General features: G+C 46.9%; 1 protein-coding gene across 1 annotated transcript; it reads left to right on the plus strand.

Annotated features, from left to right (window-relative positions):
* Positions 1 to 1088: 1088 nt before the first annotated feature.
* LOC146185838 (uncharacterized) lies at positions 1089 to 27195 on the plus strand. Its single transcript, XM_084607929.1, has 4 exons — positions 1089 to 1207; positions 1987 to 2184; positions 26623 to 26694; positions 26961 to 27195. Exons 1-4 carry the CDS (start codon positions 1089 to 1091, stop codon positions 27193 to 27195), a joined length of 624 nt encoding a protein of 207 aa, XP_084464055.1.
* Positions 27196 to 27736: the final 541 nt, after the last annotated feature.

Raw genomic sequence — 27736 nt, forward strand, 5'->3', positions numbered from 1 at the left:
AGGAATGAGCTAAGTCCTACTGCAGTCAGTGCTGTGCAATTATATAATGGCTTGAGCGCGTATCCAAACCGTAATAGGTTAAAAACCGCTGTAGTCTGCTGCGGTTACGAGATGCAATGAATACTTTGCTTTCCCCCAAACTTCAGGCAGCTGAGTTATACGCTTGTTCTGAACTACGGTGCGTAGAATTGGTGCGAAAGGAGTTCAGTCATATCTGCATATGAGTACGATGCAGAAGGACGGGTAACAAATGCTAGTCGAATGGGCACGGATAGTTTCCATGCTAAGGGAATCCTGGACTACGGAGATTCACCCGTTAACCCCTTACGAGTCAAAGAAAAAAAAAAGTTCTTCCTATCTACGATACCGGTATACGTACCCACCGTCTCATCATGGCATCGCACGTCGCCCCACCCCTGAAGCCCGGCATTTAGAACTCTCCCCGAAATGCAACTAAAACAAGCCTCGGTGTCCTGAAGCTTGTTGCTGTGTGGCACCCAAGGACGTGACGAAAATAGGCAAATTGATCCGAAGGCGTTTGCCCTATTGCGATGCCGAGGCGTGATGCCGCATATATTGCGGTACAAGAAGACACAGCAGCTCTGGTACTTTCAACCACATTTTCGAGCATGGTCTTTTTACTCGTAGGCTTTCAGATGTGACATAAACAAGAGAGTAACAAGAGGTGGGCAGGGTGTCGGGGCGGGGTCCAGACAAGTAGTGTAGACGGCGTTGCGCTATTCGCTGTATCGTCCTCTCCCCTCTCTTTAGCCGAAATCATCGAGACTCAAGGTTCGCCATCTCAACGCTATACGGTGCCGGCGGTGTTCGCTTGGAACATGCCGAGTTGACGAACTCGAGTAATATGTAGAGTTTTGTATTGCGCACGTCTGGGCCACGTGAAGAAGGTACACACGCTGCCGGGCTGCCGTGTATTCGACGTGTTAACTGGTTGGCTGGCAGCGGAGGCAGGCGAGGCGTTGGGTGCCCGTCAACCGCGACGTCATCTGCAATGCTGATCGCCACCTCGAGCACCCGGCCTCTCGCCAGCCGGCGAGGGTTGCTGCTGCCTTCTTTTATCTCAGTCCATGCTGGGGTCGGCGGCGCTCGCGACAGTCTCCTTCGAGAGCCGTAAATCTTTGCGAGTCAACCACGCACTTGTGGTACGCCACGTGCCTGCTCTGGAGAGGTCCTGTAACCCAGACACGTGCGGACGCGCTGCCCAAACTATTTCACATGCGTCTAAATGTACGGCTTCTATTCACTCCACAGGCAATCATAACGAGATATTCATCGACGTAGTTTTCTCATAATGGCGCGGGTCATATAATTAAGTTAGCCATGCGACTGATTTGTCAATAAACTCGGCTTCCAATAGAAGCTATTTCCTTTTAAAAACACTGCTTATCTAGTTAGCATGGTATGAGAAGAGTTATGCTCCAACCCGATGTCATAATGAGCAAGCATGACGGTGTAAGAGTACGCTGAGGAGGCCCGTAACACTACGCAATGTACAAACATTTTCTGCCGTTAATGTAAACAAGGCTTGTACGATGGGTGATAGAGTACGGCACACTGACCAGCAGGTGGTAGGGCTTTCGATTTCGGGAGGTATTAGATTCGATCTCTGCTGCCGCGGAGTACCCATCGGTTTTTCAGTGGGTACACGATTTCACCCAGCCTGGTGCTCAGCTCTTTAGGAGTGAAATACTAATGCTCGGGGAAAAGTGCTCCCTTTGGATATTTAACAACCTTACTCAGCACAGATATGAGGCCTTATTGTGCTTCACCTCGTCCAAATATGCTCCTGATAAGATGACCCAGACTCGCAGCGTCGCTGCTTGTTATCATTTGGGATGAATATGAACGGCGATAACCAACCGAAAAGAGCTCCGTTCGTTCTTGCCGCTGCCTACGTGTAGACGTAGACCTTTGAACGGACGGCATATTGAAGTCCGTGAACTCACAGCGGCGTCTTCTGAGTAGAGAATACAAGCTGAAGTTTGGTCGCGCGACTACTGCGCTGCGCTTCCGAGCCCTTCTAACCCGTCGGCAGGCCGTGCCGGCTGTTGGGGACAGGTGCAGCCGGTGCTGCTGGTTTGACGGCAGCGGTGGCACGCGCGCGCATGCGCACCTCAGTCCGGCCGGAGCACACCAGGAGTGCGTGGTACCGCTATACCGCTGGTTCGTGGCGTTCTTTCTCTCAGTGGGTACCTTTGTCCGTATAGTGCAAAATACGATTTGAGTCACTAGGTTTGGGTTCAGATATGCTGATGTCCTTGCTTGTTATAGAGGAGAGAGAGGTCAATAGTCACTGAAGAAGGGAAACTACCTTCAAGGTATGGCTGCTAAAGGTATATGATAAAAAAAATAAAAACAGTCAGGTAAGCTTTAGCTGACCAGAAAGCATTTTTCAAGTGTTCCCTGTTAATGCACTTGTTTTACTGAAGCGGTGCAGTCTACAACATTATGGCTTTTCTCACTTGCAGGGAAATAGGCCCAAAAAAGTTTGTCGGTACAACTCTTGGAATTCCCATTTCGCTTGTGCCCCATACTTCTCGTCCATTAATTTACTTCGCGATGACTTACGTTAATGTCACTGCAGCTTCGTGCTTCTGGTGAGCCTTAGTGCCAGCTTTCCTCAAAAGAAGAGCTCCCGTTCCACATGATATGATCACGTCAGCTGTGAGAAAAATAGGTAAATGTCAGACAGCGACTTTGACGTTGTATTTATAGTGCAATAACCTTCCCAAACTTGCCTCCGCAAAATATTCAGCAGCGTGCGATATGACGTGTACAATGCGTATACGAGCAGTTAACATTAATTTTGCATCTCTGCGCAATAATCAGGGAGCAGCGACAAGAGCTAAAAAAAGCGAAAAAGGCTGCTTAACAGTTTCCTCGAATGTGCATCGATCTACACGTCTGGTTGATTACGCCAGCGCTTCGCGCGCACTGACTTGACTCAACTCGCGCTGAACACTGCGTTTGCGCAGCGAGTTGCTCATGGTCGACTACTCTTAGCTTGAACACGGTCGCGCGTAATGTAGCTATAAGCGACAGTTCGTGCGAAGACCCACCTCCAGGTGCCTCTGAGCTCGCGCTGCTTTGCGTCGATATGCGGCCGCATAGGCCTCAATGGCGGTTTGAAGGCAGCTACCGTGTTCCAACTAAGTGCGGACAACCCTGAACGTCTGTAAAGCAAATATTCTCTCAGATAGAGAGAGAGAACGCCTGTCTCGTACCTTCCCAAGCTTTTCAGTGGATAGTACGCCATGACCTTAAAAAACTGCTATTCGCACGGAGTACTGTCGACCCCGACCGAACACGATTGCTTGTACAAGGATGCCACGCAGAAACGAATAAAACCTCAGCGGCCGTTCTGTTTACATGACTACGCCTGAAGGAGATACTACCCACTTTCAGGTCGGTCGTGGAGTTCCACAGGGAGGAGTTCTCAGCCCAACTTTATTTAACGTTGCGCTAATTGGCCTGGTGAGTGAACTGCCAACTAACATCCACATCAGTGCATATGCTGACGACATCTGCATCTGGGCCTCTGGTTCGACGCGCCCACAACTACGTGCGAGACTGCAACGAGCTGTGTCATTAACATCGATGTACTTACGGCGTCAAGGTTTATTTTTAGCGGCAGAAAAGTGTGCAGTGATCGCGTTTACGGGAAAATGTGTCAGCCGCTACCCGATTACCCTTCATGGAGTCGTAATACCATACGTCTCCAGGCACAGATTCTTGGGAGTAATTATTGACCACCGACTATCTTGGTCGAAACATATTGCTATGGTGAAGAAGAGGCTAATTAATTTTTGCCATGTACTTCGTTACATAGCTGGCATCAAATGGGGTCCAACTGAGCGCTCCTTAATACGCCTTTACGAGGCTCTGTTTGTTGGCTACATCCGGTATAGTCTCCCAGTACTCTCTAGTATGAGCATTTCCTGCTTGCGGACTTTAGAGAGCGTGCAAGCGCAGGCACTGAAAATATGCCTTGGACTGCCCAGATGCACCTCTAACAAAGGCACAATTGAAGAGGCACACGCTCGCCCAATGTCCATATACTTGTCACACGAACCACTTCGTGTATATTTACGAGCACTTACAAGACACCGTTTTCACCCACTCAGCAAGATTCTGGATGAGAGGCCGGACTGCAGTTTTACAACTGCACTCCGCTGCCATCAGTCGCAAGTACCGACAGGATATGCCCTCCCATATCATCCCACCCAACCACCATGGACGATGGATAAACCTTTTGTGCACCTTCGTGTTCCCGGAATACTAAAGAAATCAATGGTACAAATTAGTGGACTCAAACAACTCACTCTGGCACACATCTGGTCAGAATATCCCAGTTATATTCACATATACACTGATGGATCTGTGTCAGCACAGGCATCCGCTGCAGCTGTGGTCATACCAGCTCGGAAAACGACTCTGCATTTCCTTTTGGGACATACCTCTACATCAACCGCTGCCGAACTTGTAGCCATTCGAGAATCTATTCGCTATATATGTGGGGAACCACCTCAAAAATGGTGTATATTCACGGACTCGAAGACTGCATTACAAATTTTGGAAAACTTCTTACGCCACACTGCCTATCAGTCCCTGGCACTAAACATTATGGATCTCATCACATCTGCCCAGCTGCAAGGCCACACGATAATGTTTCAATGGATTCCTGCCCACTGCAGCCTCCATGGGAATGAGCAGGCCGATGTTGAAGCGAAAAGCGCACTCATCAATGGCTTCCAAACAGCTGTGCCTTTTTCAAGAGCGGATACGACGTGTCTTCTAAAGAGTTATATGAATATTGCTACAGCAGCTTACTGGGCTCAACCAGACTCCCGACACATCCGTCTAAGAAGGCTTGATCGAACATTTAAATTTTATGTTCCGCGTGATATTCCGCGTCATCAGACATGCTTGATACATCGACTTCGTTTAAACGTGGCTTTCACGCGCAAGTACTTACATTTAATTGGACAGCTGGACTCACCGGAATGTTTAACTTGCGGCATCCCAGAGACTGTGGACCATGTATTATTGGTGTGCCCAGAGTATGCGAACGAAAGAAATGTGCTAGCTGCTTCCTTGAAGCGTTTAGACAAGAGGCCTCTGTCGGAGGAACTGCTGCTGGGCGCTTGGCAGGACAAGGGGAAGGGCGTCCAGGCAGTGCGCGCTCTTTGCCGTTATTTGAGCGCCAGCGGACTTGATTCACGTTTGTAAAGCAAGCTGCTGTGTCTGTATATATATTTCATATGCCTTCTCCCACATCGTCACCCATCATGACCTTCTTTCTTCTCTCCTTCCCCTTCCCCAGTGCAGAGTAGCAGGCCAGATTTGAATTATTCGGGCCAACCTCTCTGCCTTTTCCTTTCAATAAATCCATCTATCTATCTACGTCTCCTATTCGACAGCGGGGGAGGTCGATCGAGTGTGCTACTGAGAGTTTCATTTCGGAACGTCTATAGAACGCTCTGCATTTTCAGCATATAGCGAAATGACTAATTCGAAGTATATGTACTAAGTTTCCTCCACCCTTCTTGCTAACGCCCTCTCTGTACTTCTCCTCGCTATCTTCTCCCTTAGACAGCAACTGGTCGCGGCCGGCAATATTCTTTTCCTTCTTTTTCGGCTATCACTTTAATGATAGTCGAAGTATACGCTACTAAGTATACGCTACTACGCTAAGTATACGCTAAGTATACCTACTAAGCATACGCCGTATGCGATGCTACCTGGACTTCCGAAACGTATTTTCCACTTTTGGTGGAATGACGTGCGGGGTAGGATAGCGCCACTCGCCCGCAGAATATTATTGGCACATACGAAAAATTCAGATTCGGCTACTAGTAAAAAACAGGTTATATGGGTGCCCGGCCACCAGGGGGTGGAGGGGAACGAGACCGCTCACGCGGCTGCCCGAGAGCGTTCCTCTCCCGGAGTTCCGCTCAATCCTCCGGTTTTACTGAGGCAACCATACCAATCCCGCTCATAACTGATGCGGACATTACAAATTATTTACGCCTCTGCAGGAGGGCACTCCTGGGACCCGCCCAAAGGTCTCTACAGATCTGAGGAGTGCCACCTTAGACGGCTCCAAACCGGGTGTTTTCTAAATCCCACCATACTAAAACACAGGGACCCGACATTCACGGGTATAGGTGCAAATTCTGGGGGCAGTATGCTGACCTATACCACATGGTGGGGGCCTGCCAGCAATATAGAAAAATAAAAGCTATAAAACAGCCAACTAGGGAGGGCTGGGAGGCGGCCCTGTCCAGCTCGGACCTGGAGGCCCAGCTTGTCCTGGTCCAGAGAGCTCGGGCAGCGGCGGCGGCCAATGGCGTCCCGGAATAGGGTCTGCCACTCAGCTCCACAACGAAACGCACCTCCCTTCCCAAATCATATCATCGTAAATAAATGTTTTCTCCTCCTCCTGTCACCATCGAAATGCGACAGCCGCGGCCTTGCTCGAATCGGCGTCATTTCGGGTCCGCAGCCGAGCAGCGTAACCGCTGAGCCACTGCCTCTAAGGAGAGGTGACCAGACATTGTTTACAGTGTGAATTAAACTCTGCAACGTCTTTTCTTTCAGTAAAGGCAGGCTACCTGATTACTACTATACTGCTCACATGTGTGTTCACAGGTGCTCTAGAAGAGCGAAAAATTCGCGTGGCCTACCCGCGTCTATAGTAGACGAAGCTTCTGATGGGCCGCAAGATGAAACCGCTACTTTCATGCCGTCGCTCTCCAAGTAACCAGCTTTGCATGCCTTACCTGAAACAAGAAGCACGAAATGTCAAACACGTTACGAGAAGAGCAATGATTGACAGCGTGTAGCTCAAACGTTTCGTGCGATTGGTGCGAAGTCTGAACACTTGCATTCGCCACTATTTCCGTCATTAGCCTCGCTAAAGCAGAACAAATGTTCGGACGAAAAATTAATCATGCTCTAAAACATTGAGTCGTATAGCGATAGCAGCGGTAACTAAAACAAGCCGCGGCCGCACCAAAACTGCGGGCTACGATTGCCCCTTGCGAGAATGTTATTTGAAGCACTTTACACCGAACCACGGTGAAAAAAAAAAAAAAAAAAAAAATGTAAAGGGTTTTGGTGATATTATCTTGGTACCTACAAAATGCTTTTGTCCTAATTTCTTTCGCGACCTTACGAGAAAAAGAAAAATGCGCCTTGCGATGCTGTCGATGAACCCATGGCGATGGTGTTGCAACATTTCTGTCGCGGATGTCAGTGATAGACCCTTTGCAAAACTCTGGAAGTCAGCTTCTCTGCACAGCAAGAACCCCCCGCACCATGGCTGTCAAACCTGTTTTGAGATCCAAAGTTGGGTGCAGTGCAGGAGGCATCTATTGAGACAATAATGGTCACGTCCATTTCCTGCACCACTTTGCCTGTTGTTGCCGCAATTATGATATTAAGAGGCAATCGGGGAAGCCATGCAGGTACTCGCAAGTGCCATTCATATCGCCTCTCCCGCCCGTGTGCTTCCTCCTCGTTTTCAAAAGCGAAGAAATTCTGCTCCCCAGGCTGCATGCATGGCATCAGGCTTGGCACGGAACTATTCTACGCTGCACCCAGCTTCTGCCCCCAAAACGGGTCTGGCCGCCATGGTGAAGGGGTTTTTGCTGCGCAGAGAAGCTGACTTCCAGAGGTTTGCAAAGGGTCTATTGCGGATTAAAAACAGAAATGTTCTCGGATCAAGTGCCCTTACTGTTTTTGCCTCAGCGTCCTTGCGCCCCTTCCGTGTACAGCAAGGCACGGAGAAATATACGGGCATGAGCAACAACAATCTCGAGCGCGCGCAACGCCCGACAGCGTGCAATATCGGAGGCTGTCCTCCACCATGGCAGATTGCAAAAGGCGTCCGAGATGGCATATCGTTTTTATATATGGCAGAGCGTACAAATGAGAGGAGCTTGTTGAGAGCAACAAACATAAGTGACGTTTTATGCACTGGCCGCCGTGGGCGAAGAAACCATCGCTAAGTTATAAGGGCAACCGGGGGGGGGGGCAACCGTTGCAATGGGGATCGTCTAATTACGACCGCAGCTGATCTCATTCACCCAAAAAACGGATGAGTGTAGCGCGATTACGACGTGCTTATGCGTTGTGTTTTCTAGGTTCAGTATATTCTTGTTTTATTGATTATAATTCAAGCACTCCAAACGCCCTTCGCCGGATAACATGCAAGCTTGGGGGCACTCGCCGAGCTCGAGCTCTTCTGTTCTCCTTGAAAACAAATAATTCTTGCTAATTTAGCAGGCTTTATTCTAACTCAAATAACTTGTACATAAGGACATTAAAAGAGCTCGCTTGGATAGAACGCCAGCTCCCGTTCAAGCAGCTGTCACCAGACAGCGCAGCATAGGTCCCAACATTTTCGCTTCGAGTGCTTTTTTTTTTCCTTCACACTGGCCCCGACACCCGTTTCGGCACCCGCCCACCCGTTTGAAAGGGACGGCCACGTCGTCATCATCATCCTCATCATCACGCGGCCGTGGTACGTAGTCGTCGTCTGCGTCAGAAGAACGCGTCTGTCGTGCGAGTTGCACGTCAGCAGGGAAACTCCCTCTAAAGCTGCGGCATGATTCAAAGGCACCAACTACTACGGCTATGGAGGCATACTGCGGCTGCAGCGGCGCCAGCGTTGAGAGGTGGCGCCGACTCATAAAAGGCGGCGACGAATGTTGCCGCTCAGCAGGGTGTCGTCGGTCTCAGCGGGGCGGCCGCTGCGGTAAACGCTGCGGTTCCCGTGCGCAGCTAGCCAGGTGCCCGCGGGCCGCCAGCACTCCTTGTACTGATTTGTCACCTCCATTTTCAGTGCACACAACTGCTCGTCTTTCAAATTTGCAACGCACGTTGGTGGCAATGCATATACGTGAGCTTGCTGCGAGGGAGACATTATACATTATACAAAGATACAACGGCCCCGAGGTTTCCGGAGAGCGTTTATTTCGCCCGTTTTCCAGGAGCACCGGTAGGGCCACGCGGTCAAGCCGGTGTTGTAGTTCCGGCGTTTGGTTCCTCTCTCGTATCGTGGCTTAGTTCACACTGCGTTCTCGTTTTATTGCTATTCGCGCTGTACTTGGTCAATAATAAAAACCCTGATGTAAAGAAAATTTTTTGAAACAATGAGCCACTATTTGAACAAGGACACAAAGTTCTCATTACAGAGCCATAAAACCACACACTGCACTACCATACCAATATACAAGCGACAACGGGGTTGCTTCGTGACGCGGTATACCAGATTTCAAATACAGGCGTATGCAGTCCAGTGTCTGTTCAAGAAACAAACCAGAAAACCCAGATGGCAGCCTTCAGGAGGCGGGCTTACTAAGCGAGGAGTCCCTACCTCTCACTTGTCATCATTTTTGACTCTGGGAGTTTAAATAGGGAGACTTAGAATAGGGGGGAAGACAATACGCGGAATGCTGCGATGAATGGGCAGGAGGGGGGGGGGGGGGTGCGGTAATAACACTGAACATGCGCACTCGCACCCCGCTATTATCCCATTCCCCTGAAAAATAGGCTCAGCCTATACTGAACATCCTTATTAGGGATATTTAGTATGGGGAATCATGAGTACGCTTGCTCAGAGTTATTACCGCACCCCTCGCCTATTATAGTGCGGTGTTCCGAAGCCCTCCACTACTCAGCACCGCTTCCTCTCTTTCTTCTTTCACTTACCACTTTCCTCCATTGGTTCATTTTTTTTTTTTGCTCTCCCCTGATGGGCTTGGTACAGGTGAGTCACCGCCGCCTGCGGCGGGGGCTAGCCTGGCGCCGAATTTTTATCTGTTCTAGGCCGTCATTGCACACGCCACCGTTGGTGGTGGACGACGGCTGTTGTTGCGGCGCGCGTCTTTCTTTCCCTCTTGCTTTTCTTTCTTTTCTATATTCTCTGCTGTCCACACTAGGCAGCGGAGGTGGCTCAGCTACAGAGCCAGTAGCAGACCCGTGCATTTTCTTTTCCTTCTTCCTACAGCCACAACTCCATTGGTTCAGGTGTCCGCGGGAAAGTGACAGATACTGCGCCTTTGGTTGGGTTGGTTGGGTTGGTTCATAGGAAGGGAAAGGCGCAGTATCTGTCACACTTGCTCTGTGGACACCTGAACCGCGCCGTAAGGGAAGGGATGAAGGTGGGAGTGAAAGTGGATAGAGAGAAAGGGGAGCCGTAGTGGAGGGCTACGGAGTAATTTCGACCACCTGGGGATCTTTAACGTGCGCTGACATCGCACAGCACACGGACGCCTCCATCGAAACGCAGCCGCCGTGGTCGGGTTCGAACCCGGGAACTCCGGCACAGTAGTCGGGCGTCTTACCACTGCACCACCCCGGCGGGGCCGCCTTTTCTTTCCTGTAAACCAATTTGAAACGCCGCTGATGCCTGCTTTACTGCATCTGCTTCTGTATGCTGTGTGGTGCGGCGTTTCGGTTAAGCGCCAAATGAAAAGCGCAGCACGGACGCCCGGATCGGACTGCTGGCGGGGTCAGCTTCGTATATGCGTGAATCGCCTGGTGACGTCATCGTTCATGACCGGAAGTGATGTCACGATGACGTCAGCCTCGGTTATTAGACATGATCAGATGTGACGTCATGATGGCATCACATCCGTTCATGACATCCCGTCCGGTCGTGGCCGATGAGGTCATCGAGTGATGACGTCGCAGTCGGTCATGAGCGCTGACGTCACTAGCACTGTCATCATCACTGTCACTATCATTACCACTTATTACTATCACTATTACCACTAACTGTCATTATCGGCCACGATCTTCACTGACACAGCTTTAAAGGTAAATCGTCTGTTCATCGAAGAATTCAAGTTTTTCGCGTGACGGACGTCACTAGAAGGGGGAAGTGCGTTGGTGGCAGTGGAGGAGCGGCAGTATCAAAGAAAGACCGAACTGTTCCACTGTACATAGGTTCCGGTTGGGCCGCGATTTCTGCAACATCCTGCTTCGAGCAAGCGAACTAGGCCCAGGCGGGAGAGAAGGAAGAGGAGGAATTCGCAGACGGTCTAGGTGGTGTTGCTCAGGGTCCTGACCCCTGCTGCTTCCTGACCAGCAAGGTGGCAAAAGAGGAGGCGCTCGCCCGGCCAAACCACCTAGGTCTAGGTGGTGTTGGCCCGACGCGTCAACATCGCCCAGCGAGTCGTGTCGAGCCAACCTACCTCATCCAGCCGGGCTGACTCAACCCGACTCGACTTGAACCAGACAGTGGGTTTTCAGCATGGCAGGCCGACTCGACCCGACTTTGTTGGGTTCATGTAAATACCCTGACTGTTACTGTACCTGCGGCCACAACAACGTTTGCCGGAAATGACCTTGTTAATCAGTACGCCCGCGACATTAAGTACCGGGTGCCGCCGATGCTCCGGGTCAGCCCATCTACCCGTGCTCAGGCACATTAGACTACAAACGCGCCATCTGGATCAATTACAAACAGTTTCGGCTATGCCTAGCTCACCAATCTCCCTTCGCTCCACCCTTGCCTCACCGCATCTGAATCCCATTCTTCGCGAACAAAAGCCTTTATCACCCCAGCGCACCTGTACCTGTACCGTCTTCGCTCAGGCCTCTCATGACCTCAATTCCCCTTCTTTCAGCGTACTTGGAAGATTTTCTCTTTCCTAACTCATCACGGTTCAAACCCACATCATTTTCCTCCTTGGCATCAGACTGTAAACAAATTTTATATTTTAAAATAAATTTTTCTCCTTAACATCGGCTGACATCGGACTGATGCCAAGATCAGCTGCCGTTAATAAGACAAGCCACCGACTTGCTGAGCAGTTATTATTGCGCAGAAGGAATAATGTGATTTTCCCCCACTGTGCCTCACTGCTTATGGGGGCTACTAAAAAATGGTATGCTGCTTTAAAGAAAGACACTTCAAGCATTTTTTTATTTTAACATCTTTCCATTTCGTCACCTAAAGGGTCTCTGAAATGCTGCTTGCCGTAATATTCTAATGCAAGAAATCCATAGTGGTGTAATGTTCAAGTCGAACTTGAAAACTTTCCGAGAATCCTATAATGATCTAGAAATAATTTTTAAAAAGTGCTCCTGGCGACTGCTCGCAAGCGATTTGGACACACATCCCTGTGTGCAAACCTCACCTATGACGTCATTTGGCCTTGCTGTGCGCTCCCGCTCATCGGAGGCTCCCAAGTTACGCGGGTGAGACAGGGCATGTTGGGGCACAGTCGCGACTTCCCTTTTTCTTGTGCGCCGGCCCGGCAGGGGCTGTGTTGAGGGTATTATCATTTTCGGTCGCCCATATGTTCAGTGCTAATGAAGGTAGCTTAAATATTTTCCGTTGCGGAGACGACTGATAGCATATCTATTGCTCGTGCGCGTTTTCTAGTTCTAGTTAATAGATTTTCACGAGCCCTTCAACGCATCTCTTCCGTACTCTCGGAAGTCTACAAGACACCTGTTCTTGCAGGGCCTAAAAGATCGCGTGACTCTTAGGTCACGTGCGGGGACTGCTCATTCAGCTCCTTCGTGCAGTACTTTCTTTTCGACGACCGACGTAGAGTGCACATACGCAAGACAGAAACGAAAAGCCCAGCTGGAAAGGCATAATACAAGGAAATCCGCTTTTGTTCGACCACCACAAGGTGTACCCTGTGCAGCAATTGCCCACAGCACTCGCTCGCGTCTGGTTGCTGCGCGGTCCAGCAGCGACACGCACGACGCGTTCGAACCAGACAACTTCCGAAAACTGTCGCAGCGCGCAGATTCACTTCCATGAAATCAAGTGGAGCCTCGCATTCGTCTTGTCTCGCATGTCACACGCTTGGCGAGGGGAAGCTGAGGACGTGTTTGTACGCCGCGGCGTGCCTTCGGGGAGGAGCAGCGCAAAAATACAAAAGCTAAAACATCGACCCTATCCTAACTGCACACAACAAGACTAATCAAAAACAGTGGTATAATATGGTGTGTCTAACTCCACCTGTAACAACAAGGACGTGGCTAATCGAGTCCCGGAATCGCTTGTGCGGCCCAAGTGCTGCTCTCCACACAAATGAACAGTGTTCCGCCTTCGTATTGTTCCGTGCAGAATTTCGGTGAAAAGTTCACACATCTTTAAATGTGCACGTGGCACACACATAGCCTTCACCAGGCTTGAAATTATCCCTTACTACCGCGTGACTTCATGATGCACAACATGAAATGCGATTCACTTTGTGACATTGCAGTGCATCATTTTTTGAGGCACTACCATATGATCTGGTTGTACTTTCCACACACCTCGAACTGTTAAACATACACCCGCTTGATTATTGTGCTATAAGTTAAGAGCAGCTATCATGAATTCGAAATCTGCTTCCCACAGAGACCTTGGAAGAGAAGTCGACTTCCTGGACATAACGTGATCACGGCGTTCTACAGCTCCCGGGGCGAAAAATAAGCAAATATGCAACCTGCGCGAGACTAGATCAAACGGCTTCGCAAAACAGTGCTACAAGCACTCGAGCAATGGGCGCAAACCAGTAAATAATGAAGAAAGGCGTGCCGGTGCAGCGCTATATAGAAAACGGCTGCTAACTTCGATTTTGTGGTCTGAACAGGCGAGGACATGTATCCTACAGAGTCGGCGTGTCGTACCTCAACCGCTACATGCTTTTTCGGAAACTCCTTGCCTGAAATCACTCTGATGAGCCATATCTCCTCTCTTCAGCAATGAAAAAAAGAAAATAAATAAATAAAATGTTACTTCACGAAACCAAACCCTGGAGGCGGAACCATTGTTCGATAGTAGGGATATCAACCAAGAGCCGCCAGTTTTCTTATTCTTATTTCTTCGTATACCTCTTCGTCCATTGAATACATCGGAATTATCTGTACTTCACTCCCATGTGCGTCCATGCAGTGTCCATTTATTCCTTCGTGCCTCAGTTTATGTCTGAGAGGCGCATGGTAGAATAGAGGATGTATATACTGCTACCTTTTACGTTAAAGACTTCTGCAGGGCGGCCTCCGGTACCCGATATGTCACCTTGTGACGAGCTGAAAGCTCTTGAAGGTATGGCACTGACATCATTTGGCACGTATGACGATTCTATGATGTTAAAAAAGGCTTTGGTCAGGTGGCAGCACCCGTGTAGGTTCCAGAATACTGCACACAAAAACACAGTCCTGAAATGTCACCGCCAGGAACTCACAGAGTACTCGTTGACAAGACCGGAGTACAGGTATTGCTTGCAGGAACCAGGGGTTCCTCAATTAGTCATCTCAGATATTGGTGGTTAGTTCTGATGTGCCGAAAGAGCCTCTGAGAATAATAATGCATAAAGGAAGTGCAAAAAACGTAGTAGCAACAGGTGTGATAGTGCGCAATGCTAGTATTAGAGAGATTTAACAGCGGGGACTTGTTATTTATTGATACAGACAAGCCCAAAGGCATTTCGGAAGTGGATTGTGTACAAAAACAAACTAAATGCAATACACGAGTCATATTTCTAGCAAGACAGCTCTGCTGGGAGAGTCAGCAAATAAGCAAATATCTATACTCGCTAAGGAACAAAATAAACTAAGGAATCAGAGAACAATCAATATATTTCTTACAAATCTTAGTGTACAATGTTAGCTGAGTTTTCGTGGAAACGAAAACTAACATATTCGCTCTAGGCTAGCGGACTAGGTTAACTAAATTGTTACGGAAGAGCAAATTACCTTGAATGCTGGCAGTAGATCCGGGAAGATGGATAAAGCCTGCCTTTCATTCCAGTACGCGGGATGAAAGACAGCTAGCAAGCTTGTGTGTGACATAAGTTATGCCCACTTTTGAGAGCATGGTCTAAACGGGGTGACATGGTCTCTTTTCAGTCTGGTTTGGTTTAGTTTGGTTTATGAGGTTTAACGTCTCAAAGTGGCTAAGGTTATGCGAGACGCCTTAGTGGAGGGCTCAGGACAATTCGACCACCTGATGTTTAACGTGCACTAACATCGCACAACGCACGGGTGTCTTGCTTTTCGCATCTATTGGAAAGCGGTTGTCATGGCTGTGATTCGATCCCATATCTTTGGGCACAGCAGTCGAACGTGATAAATACTGCGCCACCATGGCGGAGGGGGGGGGGGGGGGGTCATCACACAAATTGGGACAATAGTAGAAGTATTTGTTAAATAAACATAAGGTTGAACATTTTTGATGGTAGGTTGAAGATTATAGGATAAGCATCTTTTTCATGCAAGCTATTGAAGTTCAGATCACAAATTGCTGAAGCCTATTTTAATTTGCTGCTGATAAGCGTATTGAATGACTAATGACGTGGAGGCATACACTATAAGCGGGCCAGTGCTGCGCACGTGCATTGGCTGGCGGTAATTTGCGCAACCGGCTTCCAGTAATCCGTTATACGTTCACACTAACATGTTTCCCTATGCTAAATTTTCCTACCATCTATTGTACACGATGAACAAGAGCTATTATCTGACCAAATGCCATTAAGTTGTGGTTTGACGTGATCGCTCCGCATATCATAGAGTAGAAATTCTACTACTCCAAAACTTGCTTTCAGTTGGTCAACATTTACTTATTTGACAGGGGCTCACTTTAGGTACAGCTAAACCTCGAACCGTATTCCGTGAGTCCATTTGTTTAATTTTGACCTGTTGTCCATAAGAGATTGTTTGACAGAGTTTCAAAAATTTTTAGTATCATCGCTCACTATCACTCGCTATCGCTGTAGCCGTTAAACTTGTAATTTTAAACAGTTTCGAATAAATACGAATGCTTGTCAAAGAAAACACTCGTGGAACCCAACGGGGACGCAAGTTTGAGTTGCTAAATGTTGCAGTTTTCTGACGAAGCCACCACTTCAAAAAGTTGATTTCATACTTAATTACCTAATTCCTGAGAACAACGAGTTGGTAGTGCCATAATCAGAATATAGCTCAAATTTCACGGACGAGGGGTGGATGGATAGAAAAAAACTTTGCCACTTATTTGAGATGTTCGAGACCACAGGTCATTGTGCGCCGCGGTCGATCTTTCGTCTAGGATACCGCGCTTCACTGCTGGCAGCGGGGCTCGGCGTACGAGAAACCGTTGCACTTCCTCGTCCTGGCTAGCCAGCAAGTTCTTCCACTGTTTCACTCTGGGGTTTCCTATAAGCCTGCATTTGGGCAAATTCATGTTAATTGCTCTAGCTATAGCCCTAGTGCCGATTGGGTGTAGTTGCCGGTTTGTAATCTGCTCCAGTCTACCTTCTCCCTACCTCCTTCAAGATGAGGAGGTAGGAAATGTGGGGCTGAGTAGCGTGCCCCGAATTTGAGACTGCTCGGTTGACGAACCCTCGGAGCTAACTTGTTTGCTGCCTCGTTGCTCCTCATCCCCTCATGTCCCGAAACACATACTACATATAACATGTTTAATGTTGGTTATGTGAGGCCTTCTCGTCGTTTGTAAAATGCAAATGGCGACTCTGTTGGTCCTGCGTTCTCTGTAGTTTCTTCATGCTTGTTTGGAGTCAGTCACTACGGTGACATTTTAAATTTTTCGTTGCCGTGCGCTATTGCCAGAGTGATGGCGGCTTTTTTAGCTGCCTCTATGCTTGGGTTGTTTTTTGTTTCGCTAGCTGTTAGGAAAGACCGATTCCGCGATCTTGATGCAAGCAACCAAGAAGCTTGCGGAAATCGCACGAGGCTAGCAGTTTGTTTGCCTCATTTTTATTCCGGGAACTGCATTGAGACATCTGGGTCCATCTGTCGCTAAAAATGAGGAGCTAAGAACAACGCGGGGACTTGCAGGTGCAAGCCACGTGCTGAAGGGCAGCTGCGAAGGTTTTTGAATGTTGTCATATCGAAAATAAATTGCAAGCTTATATTCTCCGTGACATTCCGATTTCCCATGCCACATTTGGCACCTGAACGTGGCATAGTTTATCGGCAGTTGTATTTTAAAGATAATCCCACCTGACGGGAACCATGCTTTCGGCATGCTTGGCATGCTCTGTATTGGAGAGATTTCTACAGATCACCTTGTACTGCACTGAACGTTACGGATGGTCATGCGCTTGCGAAGCCGGTGATTCGCAAGTGGTTTCGCGACATTTGAGTGTGCTTGCAGAAGTTCGGATTGGTGTTATGTATATGTTAGAGCCCCGCGGTCGTGGTTCAGTGGTTAGGGTGCTCGACTGCTGTGCAAAGGATGCGGGATCGAATCCCGGCAGCGGTAGCTGCTTTCGAGGCGAAAAGCAAGATCCCAGTGTACTGTGTGATGTCTTCTCGTCGTTCGTAAGATGCAAATGGCGATTTAGCTAACAAGTTTCTAAATATAGCCCCTGGTGGTAAAAATTCCGGAGCCGTCCACTACGGCGTCTTTCATAGCCTGAGTCGCTTTGGGACGTTAAACCCCATAAATCATAACCGACCATAAACCGTATATGTTAGATTACTGGTTGGCGAGGACATGTAGGTACTGTGCTAGGGGGTGTACAAATTCCACACGGAGATGATGTAAAATAAATTTCCGCACCAAAATATAGTTCGGAAGACAAATAAAAGCTGTGTGCCACGTCAGCTGGTTTCTAATCAACGAGTCTTCCATGTGCTCGCAACATCTTGCACTAGAATGGTATGAAAGCTGCGTGAACTTTAAGCGACTCTTTTGGACTCGCTAAGGCTGCGTGGAGTGCTTGAAAGGAGATTCTGTTGCAATGCTATTTGAGTACAACAGCCCGTCTAAGACAACTGAACAAGATGCGGCCGTCAAGAGGAAGGGGGCTAAACTCAGTAAGAAGCTCGAGTACATTTTCAGTTCAGTGAGTACTGATAATTATTTACTCGCAGTTCCGTAAGAAACTGCAGACTTAATGCTTCTTATCGACAATCCATGGGCTGTGCGGTGTCTGCTATGCACAAAAAAACTTTTCGGCGACCATGCTTCATTATGATTATATTTATTACCGTTCCTGTAAGGGCTTTGTGATTGGGCTTTTTTGTTTTGTTTTGTATGTGATACCATGCATGCCCAAGCAACCATGCACAGATATGCTTTAGACGCTCGACATAGCTCCATTGCCTGATATTTCCTTTTTTTTTTTCATTCCCGAAACGCAATATAATGGAGGAACAGTTGAATGAAAAATTAACAGGGATTATCTATGTTAAAACTATTATAGCGTGCAAGCACGGATAGCTACAGTTTCCGGTGTACACGTGGCACTATCTGGAAGCCGTTGCGTGAAAATGCGATGTTTTAAAAGTGACCTTGGTGATCTGCTATGGCGCATTGCCCTTTTTATAGCAGAGACCATTTAGAGACCATATGGGTTTGTCGCACCATCTTGGAGTCGCGGCGTCAAATGTCGGCTGTTTAACCCTACTTTCCCCCTGATAACAACAAGCGAAAACACCTGCCACGGGGGCTCAGTGGTAAAGACGCAGAGGTCATGGTCAATCATTGCTTAGTTACATGCTCCTTCACTCTGTGGACTGGCGAACTTAAAGACCCGTGGGGCAAACTTGTGTATTGGAGCTGCTGCACCGGACTTGGTTTGAATTACCCAAGTGAGACCATATTGTTGTAACCTCATGAAATAGCTTGAACCAATCAAGAGCGCCGGCACAAAAACGAAGATTTTTGCAATGGTCTCTGGTGGTGAGCTCATGCAGGAGTGTTTCAGACTAACAGCAGATATATCGTCTTGTAGTTGATGCGCTTCAGTACGCGATTGGGCTCCATATGCAAAATTTCTTAAATTTAATCTTCAAATATAACAAGCTTGGGATGCCCATCTATGATGTCTCGACCATGGGATTACCGGAAAAAGAAGACAATAGGAAATACTAGCCTTGCGAAACCCAAGTCAAAAGGAAGTAGCCTTAGTAAACAGGGTGTTCACATTGTTCTAAATTATGAAAAAAAAAGGGCGGGGGGGGGGGGGGGGGGTATTGATGACTGGTAGTTTCAGAGTTACCGCATGGGATTTCCTCATCAATTTGAGTCGTCAAGCACAAACCGTGCGAACAGCCGCAAGTGGCATTACCATTTTACCTTTCATTCAGACCATCGTACGATAACTAGACGCGCATACAAATGACACGAGTGCTTACTTCTCCGAGTCTAGCAGTCCACCTCTATCTTGAAGATGGCGCAGCCCACTGTGCGATTCGGCGGGCTCTCGCGTGGGGCGAGAGGGACCCTCGACCACATAATTTGGGAGTGCCCACAATCTCCAGAGACAGAGCAAAATATTACAAGCAAAGAAGCCTGGGATACCCTGCTGCGAAGCGCGGACCCTGCGATCCAGCACCGCACCATCCATCTGGCGCAAGAGGCCGCAACAAGCCAAGGGCTACCTGCCAGCCTCTAATCAGCGGGCGCGCGACTCCCCGTTTCCGATGGAATTAAAAGTTGTACAACCAACCAATCGCGACGGTGTATCCCACACCAAAGGAAACTCTCGCGGTCGGAAACCGTGCATCGCTTTCTACTACTACTACTGCTACTACTACTTTTTGAAGGAAGGCTCACTGGTTTCTGGATAGCTGCTTTCCGATCTCTCAGGCATTATAACAAAACCGCACAGCGCGGTAGCAATTTCGATATGAGAGGCACCCGGGCTGCTCGGTGAAGCAACTCACAACGTCACAGCCAATAATATCATAACAACGTGCCTCTGCGGTTTCGGTTTCGTAAATGTTTCTTTCCTTGCTTTAAAATTGCGCAGTAGTTGTTTTGAGGAATATTGTATCGTAAACATTACTAGAGTTTCTTTCTTGGGAGGCAAAAAAACAAAACAAGAATACTCGCAACGGTTGTAAAATTACTGGAATTTAAGGGGATTAACCGTGACGTCACATCAGGCGCAGAGCTGAATGAAAGACCTCTTTTTGGGCATTCGGGGTTTACTTCTATAACTGTATGTTACTATGGTGACGTCGCCTATCCACATTCAAGCTTTGCAGTAAAAGCTATTGAAAGGGTATCATGGCTTAATACAAAACCTGTTAAGGCAGCGAAACGGGCCCACGGTATAATGGTTGATAATTTTATAGCAAAATATATGACAGCCAGGCTGCATAAAAAACACAGTAGATTACAGACATTAAAAAGAATAACGGGCGATGGTGTCTAATAGGATGAAAGTAAACTTTAACAAAAGTTTACCAATTCCTTTCCACCAAAACTGTAACAATTTGGAAAGGTTTGTGTGCAGCACGTTGGATGCACATTGACGATCCGCACATAACAAAAAAAAAAAAACGGATTTCGTAGCTCGAAGAGAATATTTAAAAGCTCAATTTTCATGAGAAGTGGTCGTTTTTTTTTTTTTTGTTTTTTTTTTGTTTTTTTTTTTTTTGGCGGCTGCAGTTACACTAGCTGGAGGCTCATCCGTATCAACTTCTACCATACCAATAAAGCTAGCTCATAGCACGCCTAAATATCTCAGCGATCAAACACTTTCGCATTTCGTCTCTATGCCGCTACAGCTAGTGGCCAGGAATCGAAGCTGCCTTCAAGGATAGCAAAATATAGTTGCCGAGCTACCACGGCGGGCATAAAAGCGCTATTCAAATAACACTCGTTATCGTTTGGCTTCAGTTATACGAGTATTTGGTAGCCTCCTAGGCTTTCGCACGAAACAATTTGGCCATATACGATGGCCGCACCTATATTTGCGACCGGTGGGTGGTGTTGCGTGCGACGCGTGCAGGTCCTTGTACCGCTAATGAATGTGAAGGGTGTGTCCGGGAGCCGAACTATAAATACCGGCGCACCGACTCTTCTGACCTTCTACTCACTGAAGCTTGGTCTCATTAGCGTGGAGGACTACTATAACCGATACTGCAACGATATGCTATTAGAAGAATATTGCGTGCTTCATGTTCACTTTCCAGAACATCCTATCGATATCGAATGCGCAACTCGTGGTATCAGAGCGCCGTTCATAAAGAAGGCCAGTCTTTTTTGTTAGGGAGATTTTATAAAGATATAATTTCGGTGCCGTGAGAAAATGAGCATAGTTTTGAAGAAAGTCAGCTTAATGGAATAAGCAATCTGTAATTTAGAGCTATCAGAAGGTAGTATGCCTCAAAGTTAAAAGCAATAAAATACTGCCCATCAAGTATCTGTACAAATACAAAGTAGCCCTCGAAATATCGCGACAATACCATACAGACAGCGCATTTCAAATAACATATTCTGCAAATACTGGTCCCTACCATCTACGCCAAAGTTTAATACCAATGCGACGTTCCCGTACGACGTATGGCGATAAAAAGTTAAAATTTTAATACCAGATTTTCTAAACGAATACCCTGAACTATTTGAAAAACTGGCTAGAGCTACTTCAACTCTGCGACTACGAGGCATGCTACGGGAGTTCTTCCTAAACGTGGCCTCGTCAGGCACGATTCTGCCTTTTGTCGCGTCCCACAAGGCATTTCTGTAACGAAATGTCTTGAATAAAAGAAAGAAAGAAAGAAAGAAAGAAAGAAAGAAAGAAAGAAAGAAAGAAAGAAAGAAAGAAAGAAAGAAAGAAAGAAAGAAAGAAAGAAAGAAAGAAAGAAAGAAAGAAAGATTCAAATGCAGGATTGTGCCGTTATTTTACGTGCTTTCTTCGATCCATCCCGTGAGATAATTATATAGTCATCGTTGCAGTAAGCACATTTTCTAATAAAGCAAGAAAAACAGGTAAAAAAAAAAATATACCGGCTTAAGGCTGGGCACTGACGTTTCGGTTCCCCGCCGACACACAAGTCCGAAGGTAGGCGCCGAAATTCATTTGGATGTGGAAAAATGCTGACACGCACATAATACAGCACGCGCTCATTGCGCACCATCAAAAACAATGACGGCAGTCACCAAAATATACCTGGATCTTTGAAATAACAACTTACTGTTTTTTTTTTTTTAATTGATACTTATATGTACTGTTCATATAAACCAAGATAGATCGCGCTTTTCCATTTGCCAGCACTGATAGCGTGTTGCATACGTTTCTACTCGAAAGCTCCCCTATCTCAGTCCTTACAGTCACTTTTCACTACATTTCACTGTAATGCCAGCCGAGAGCTATCTGCAAGCGGGGACACCCACTCCGAGAAAGCAGTCTTCTGCTTCTGAGATATGTGCGTTTACCTTCGAGGTGGTGAACAAAATACTGGTGCTCGTTATTATATCCTCTATTATCTCACCTATATATGGGGAAGTACAACAACAAAAACACTGAACAATATATCTAAAAGGCACACAACCAGTTTTGCTGTGATTGTTAAGCGCTGATGGATTACGCTTTATGGCCACCAACAGTGAGTCAAATTATTTTTGAGGTGCTAAATAACATAAAAATTTCTACGATCGTATAAATTTGATATAAATCAATGATTGTTAAGCGCTGATGAATTACGGCTTTCCAGGCCACCAATAGTGAGTATAATATATTTTTGAGGTCCTAAATAACACGAAAATTCTACGATCTTATAAATTTGATATAAATCAATGCACCATTTTTCGATAGCTGAATCCCGATGCCTCTTTGCAAATCCGCTGCTCAGTTGGCAAGTACTACACCTAAATAACTTGAACAGAAAAACATTTCCAGCCAACTTGTCCCATATAGAATAAAGACAAGTGGCGAGACGCTCAAAAAATGACTGCTTATATATTTAAGCGCCTGTGCTATAAAATAAAATAGTCGTTGAGGCCAGCCTATTCTTGACACAATAGGAAACATTTTTCTTCTTGCTAGCTGCTGACATCTTTCTTACACCGGGGCATTTTCACCGAACCGCGTTGACAAAAAAAGAAAAAAGAAACAAGTGTCTACATCCTATGATATGTATGGATAACATTTTTGTTCTTGGAGCTTATATGAGCACATCTTTTAAGGGTGAAATCATTTCCCAGTGTTGCTTTTCTAACACTGCATCAGACTGATACTTATGAAGAATAAATATACATGACTCGTGGTCAAACAAACACAGGAATCACCAAGAGGCCATGTAAGATATAGTATGAAGCCAAGCGTGCATTATTCTTTGTTGGTGTGGATTCATTTTGTCGCGAGAGATCGCTAATGGTTATATCACTGTTGTACATTCTTTTATTTCTTAACAAGTATGGAGCAAAATTGGTTAAAAAGAACAGCGACGCAAATGCTTTATGTACATATGCCCTCGGTAGATGTCGCTATAGCTCTTAGCTATGTGCTTCATCCAAGGCGTAACCGCGGAAAATGTGATCAAAGAACTGGCATGTAGCCTAATTAGTGCATCCTTCATTTATAAGGGCGCTTAAGCTACGCCTTCTTGTTGGCACCACGTTCTTGTTTTCAAGGAAGTTCGATGAATACTCTGGTTCATTATGTAAGCGCGATTTGAAAACAGCCAATTCACGTTGCAATCATTGCCTTTATTATATGGTAATATACGGTAATATACATACACGGTATTTCTGAAACGCTCGATCCTTACCACTTCTTTAAGATCTAAGGGTTTGGACATGGATTCCTCAAGCCTGCCCGACAGTTTGGCCCCCACGTGAGGTTGTGTGACCCATGCATGCATACAATGGGAAATGCCAATCGAATGAATGCTATAGCTGACTGTAGACTTGACACGCATTTTTAGAATATATGCATATGAATGCTTTGGTTGTATTAGATCTGGAAAGGAAGCAAGTTAGTCACCTCCAGGAAGGGAAGCCCATGATGAATTGATTCCTTTGTAATACTCTCGTGCAGCTGCGGGCAGTTCGGTCCCTGTCCAACTGCGAACAAGGCAGGCTTTGTTCTACCCGGTGAGAGGCGACCTTAGAATTAACTGATCGGTTGCTAGAAATATTCGCCCTGCAGCAGTCTCACAAGGTTGCCTACTTTAGCATGCAAAGCTGTTAGCATTATCGCATTATATACCTGTAGCGACTTTAAGAACTGTTTGCCTTGAAAGTTAGACCGTGGAACTTGACTTGACTGTTATTCGTTTTGTATGTTGCACGGAAAGGCTGAAGTGGTCGACATCTTGGAGTGGGGCTGTGATAATACATTGTTCCTGCGGACATTCGCGCCATGTGTGCAGGGTTGCTAGAGAGGCTAAAATTGTAAATAACACTCACGAAGTGTATTTTAATTGATGAGTCCACTCACATGGCTGCTTATCATTTCTATTTCCTCTTTTTAAAGGTTTTAAACCTATTTTATCTAGAAGAACAAAATGTATAATAAATAAGACACGGCATCGAATTCATTTGTATCACCAGAGCGCACACAATCAAGAAAAAAGATAACGAGATAGGACAGAGAACGCTGGTGATACAAATGAATCGCAACCAACTAGCCCGACAAATCGTGTTACCGAATTCATTGCACGGCGCAAACCTAACTAATTATGTGATGGATGTCGCCGGTATCTCTACTATCGCCCATTGGTAGTATATTTTCTTACAATTAGGCAGCCCACAATGCTAAAGTGAAAGGAGAAGCATGGTCACGTTTAGCAGGAGAAGGTATGGTTTTTCGGAGTGAAAAATTGCGTGTAGAAAATGGAGACGACCCTGATTTATCCGATGAAGAAAGCTCAAGAATTATTTCACCTTCATCACGCGCCCTCACACCGTCCCTCTCAAGTGTGTCCCATAAATTTGCCTCTGATTACCAGCTGGGCTTTTGTTGATGTGGTAGGCAGCGCCAGGTTGTCTGATATCACGACGCATGACAGCTTGGCACCGGAAGGTACCGTACAATATTATTCCACGCCAGGCCTGGACCCGCTTGGCACGCAACAGCGGTGATCACGTCAAGCTGTCACAGTTCATTTTATTTCCAAGAAATTTTGGTCCTACTGAGTTCGCCTCATTAATACCATACAGAAGACTGTTCCTTAACTTTCCTGTTATAAAATCGCTTGTGCAAACAATAGAGGACTATAGACCTAAAAAGAACAGACGGAAAGGCCGCGCCGTGAATAAAGCAAATAACTGCATATAGCAATATTTGCTTTACGGTCGCAGTTAGCTTAGGTATCGTGTTTACCGTAAAAGGGTGACGAAGCCCTCTACTGGCCTTTTTGGCGAAGCCTAAGCCGCAGGAAATAGAAGGACGTGAGAGAGACCCAGGACGTCGGTGTCATGGCAAGCCCCAACAGCTAGCCAAGAAACAGCCCTGCTAAACTTCACCTCTACTGTGTATGCAGCACTACATTACCGTTAGTCTGAAGCATCGTCCTTGGGCTGAAAACGTATAGAATACAGGTAAAAAATCTGAATAATTCCGAATAACTATTCTATAAGCACCTTGTTTTTAGTAGACAATGGGAGATCTGTCCTGAACGTCATTGTATCTAGTAGTAGTGACCTACCCTCCGTGAATATAGTGCTCTTGTTTCTAACTGAACTAAATTAAATTTGAAATTGCACGTCCCCAGAGTGTGATTTCCTCGTGGCAGTCCATGCTTAATATTTCTTAACGAATTATTGCGTGTAAACAGCTATTACAGCGAGAGAAAAAAAAGAAGACCCTTACCTGCCTCCTCTAAGCACGACGATAAAGAAGACAAACGCACATGCTTTCATTTATTACTTCCCAGACCATCACAAATGTCGAGCGATGTATCTATACAGATGAATAGAGAACGTTTCCAGAATTCGCGTGCATGGCTTGCACGAAGCGCGCTGTATAACGCAGGTATGCTATAATATAGCAGACAGACAGCGACCGAAAAGAAGGGTGGCTGTCTGTCTGGCGGTAACCAGAACAGCAGCGCCAGAAGCAGCATCGTCCCTTTGTGCGGCGCGCGCTGGAAGAAGAGCCGCTAAGAGACGCCGTCCAGACGAGCCTGATGGATGTTGCGCTTTCCTCGAAGCCTGTCATCGTGCGCGGAGGCTGCAAGACACAGGCATGCCGTGCGGAGCGGACCCTCTATGCCAGAGAAGCTGGGTCTGTGCCTCCATGTAACGTGAACGAGCTTTTGTTGTTGGCGGTACATAGAATTTAATGTTCCGAGACTGCTCTTCAGCAGTGCGAAACGCTGCAGTATCTTAGTGGGCTTCGGTACAATTCAATTTACCTAGAGTTTCTTAACATGCACTGACACTGTACAGCACTGAAACATATCTAACGCTACAGTTTTCAATTGTGCAGAAAATATATGGAGCCAGCGTTGTCCTCGAAGAGTCACGAGCATGCTGTTGACAGGCGGCATGCCAAGAGCGTTGATTGGTCGCTGGTTTTTGCGACGTCATGAACCAACAGGACATGGATGAGTAGGCAGGAGCAGCCAACACAGATAGGAGGGTCTGATCGAAATTTAACTACGCAGGCAGCTTCGTACGGCTTGATTACAGCAGGGCTTTATGTCCGGCGGTCTTCTGCATAATGTAATAACTTGCGACTGTATGCAAATGAGTGTGTGCGTGAACGTGCGTATGTGTGCGTGTGCGTGCGTGCGTGTGTTGTGTGAGTGGGTAACAGAGCCACGAATTAAGGGAATATGGACTAAGCAAGTAGCAGAGTGCGTGCATGCAAAGGGGCAACCGCATTGGGAGCCGCAGGCGGAAGCCATTAACGCTGCCAGACCATAAAATGTGTCCCCTGAATTTTTTTTGCATTTCAGCTCCATCAAAATGAGGCCGCTCATGTCGAAATGCAATTGCTCGTCCGGCACAGCAGCCACTGAGCTAACAAGGTAGGTGACCCCATGTTAGGAACCTCGTGTGGAACACTACAGCTAATTATATAAGAAGGGAACCAACAACCACTGACACAGAGGCAAGAGCAAGAATTTTTTTATTAATGAATGTGAAGTAATTATTAATCGCGGATATAATTGATTAGACAGGAGAAGAAAAAAGTCACATGCCACTGGCGGGGTCCTAGCCCATGGTCTCTGAATTTCGCGTCCGATACTTTACCATTGAGCTACAGTGACCGCACCTGCCCTTTTTATACCAGCCCCGCCACCCTGAACCATGTCACATGGACCTGCACCTTGGACCCCAACCTCCCTCCCCTTTCACCCGACACCAGAGGGACCTGGGAAGAGCAACTCTGCAAATACAGCTTGCTCGTCCAGCAGGTGTTCATACATAGTGCGGGCACGGCTGGCTTCACGCTCAACTGGTGCCCTGGACTGAGGGCGCCACACAGGAGTGCTCCAATACCACCCTTCCCCTTCGGAATAAATTAATACGTTGAACAACAGCTACAAAGGCTATTTAATCTTTTATATTCCGTAAGGGTGGACATGGAGCGACCTGAGATACCGCGAATCACAGGACGAGAATGAAAGCACGGCTACATCGCTTTGGTTAAAGTGGGACTAGATATCCACGTCCGGCAGTCGCCTACGACAAGTAGTGGGATAACGTGGTATTCTAGGGCTCCATGCTAATAAGATTGTGTGATATTTTGCAGGTACAAATTAGAGGGTTGGTAGGTAAGAGAGCAGAGACAGGAACGAGGAACCTCAAGAACTGCAGATGGAAGCTATTAAAGCTATCACGTCATACCGTCGAATACCAGAAGTGAAGCGTCCCTCATGATTTTTTAAAGCATAGTTTGCCCAATTAAGTTTGGGAAGGAACAGAGCACCTGCCTCATTTTTTCGCACATAACGACAGTGCCCAAAAAGATGGTGAGGATACCGAACAGGGACAAACTTGACTCTGAAACTGCTGACAAAGTTTGTCATGTGCGACTTTGGCCTGAAGTTATAAATTGTGTTGAGT

Source organism: Amblyomma maculatum, chromosome 6 (assembly GCF_055883805.1).
Source record: "Amblyomma maculatum isolate TAMU_Amacu chromosome 6, ASM5588380v1, whole genome shotgun sequence".
NCBI lineage: Eukaryota > Metazoa > Arthropoda > Arachnida > Ixodida > Ixodidae > Amblyomma > Amblyomma maculatum.

Coding starts and splice junctions, on each gene's coding strand:
- LOC146185838 (XM_084607929.1), top strand. CDS start 1,089: ATGCTGGGGTCGGCGGCGCTCGCGACAGTCTCCTTCGAGAGCCGTAAA. Junction 2,185..26,622: donor GTGGTACCGCTATACCGCTG/GTTCGTGGCGTT, acceptor TTTGCATTTCAG/CTCCATCAAAATGAGGCCGC. Junction 26,695..26,960: donor GCAGCCACTGAGCTAACAAG/GTAGGTGACCCC, acceptor TTTTTATACCAG/CCCCGCCACCCTGAACCATG.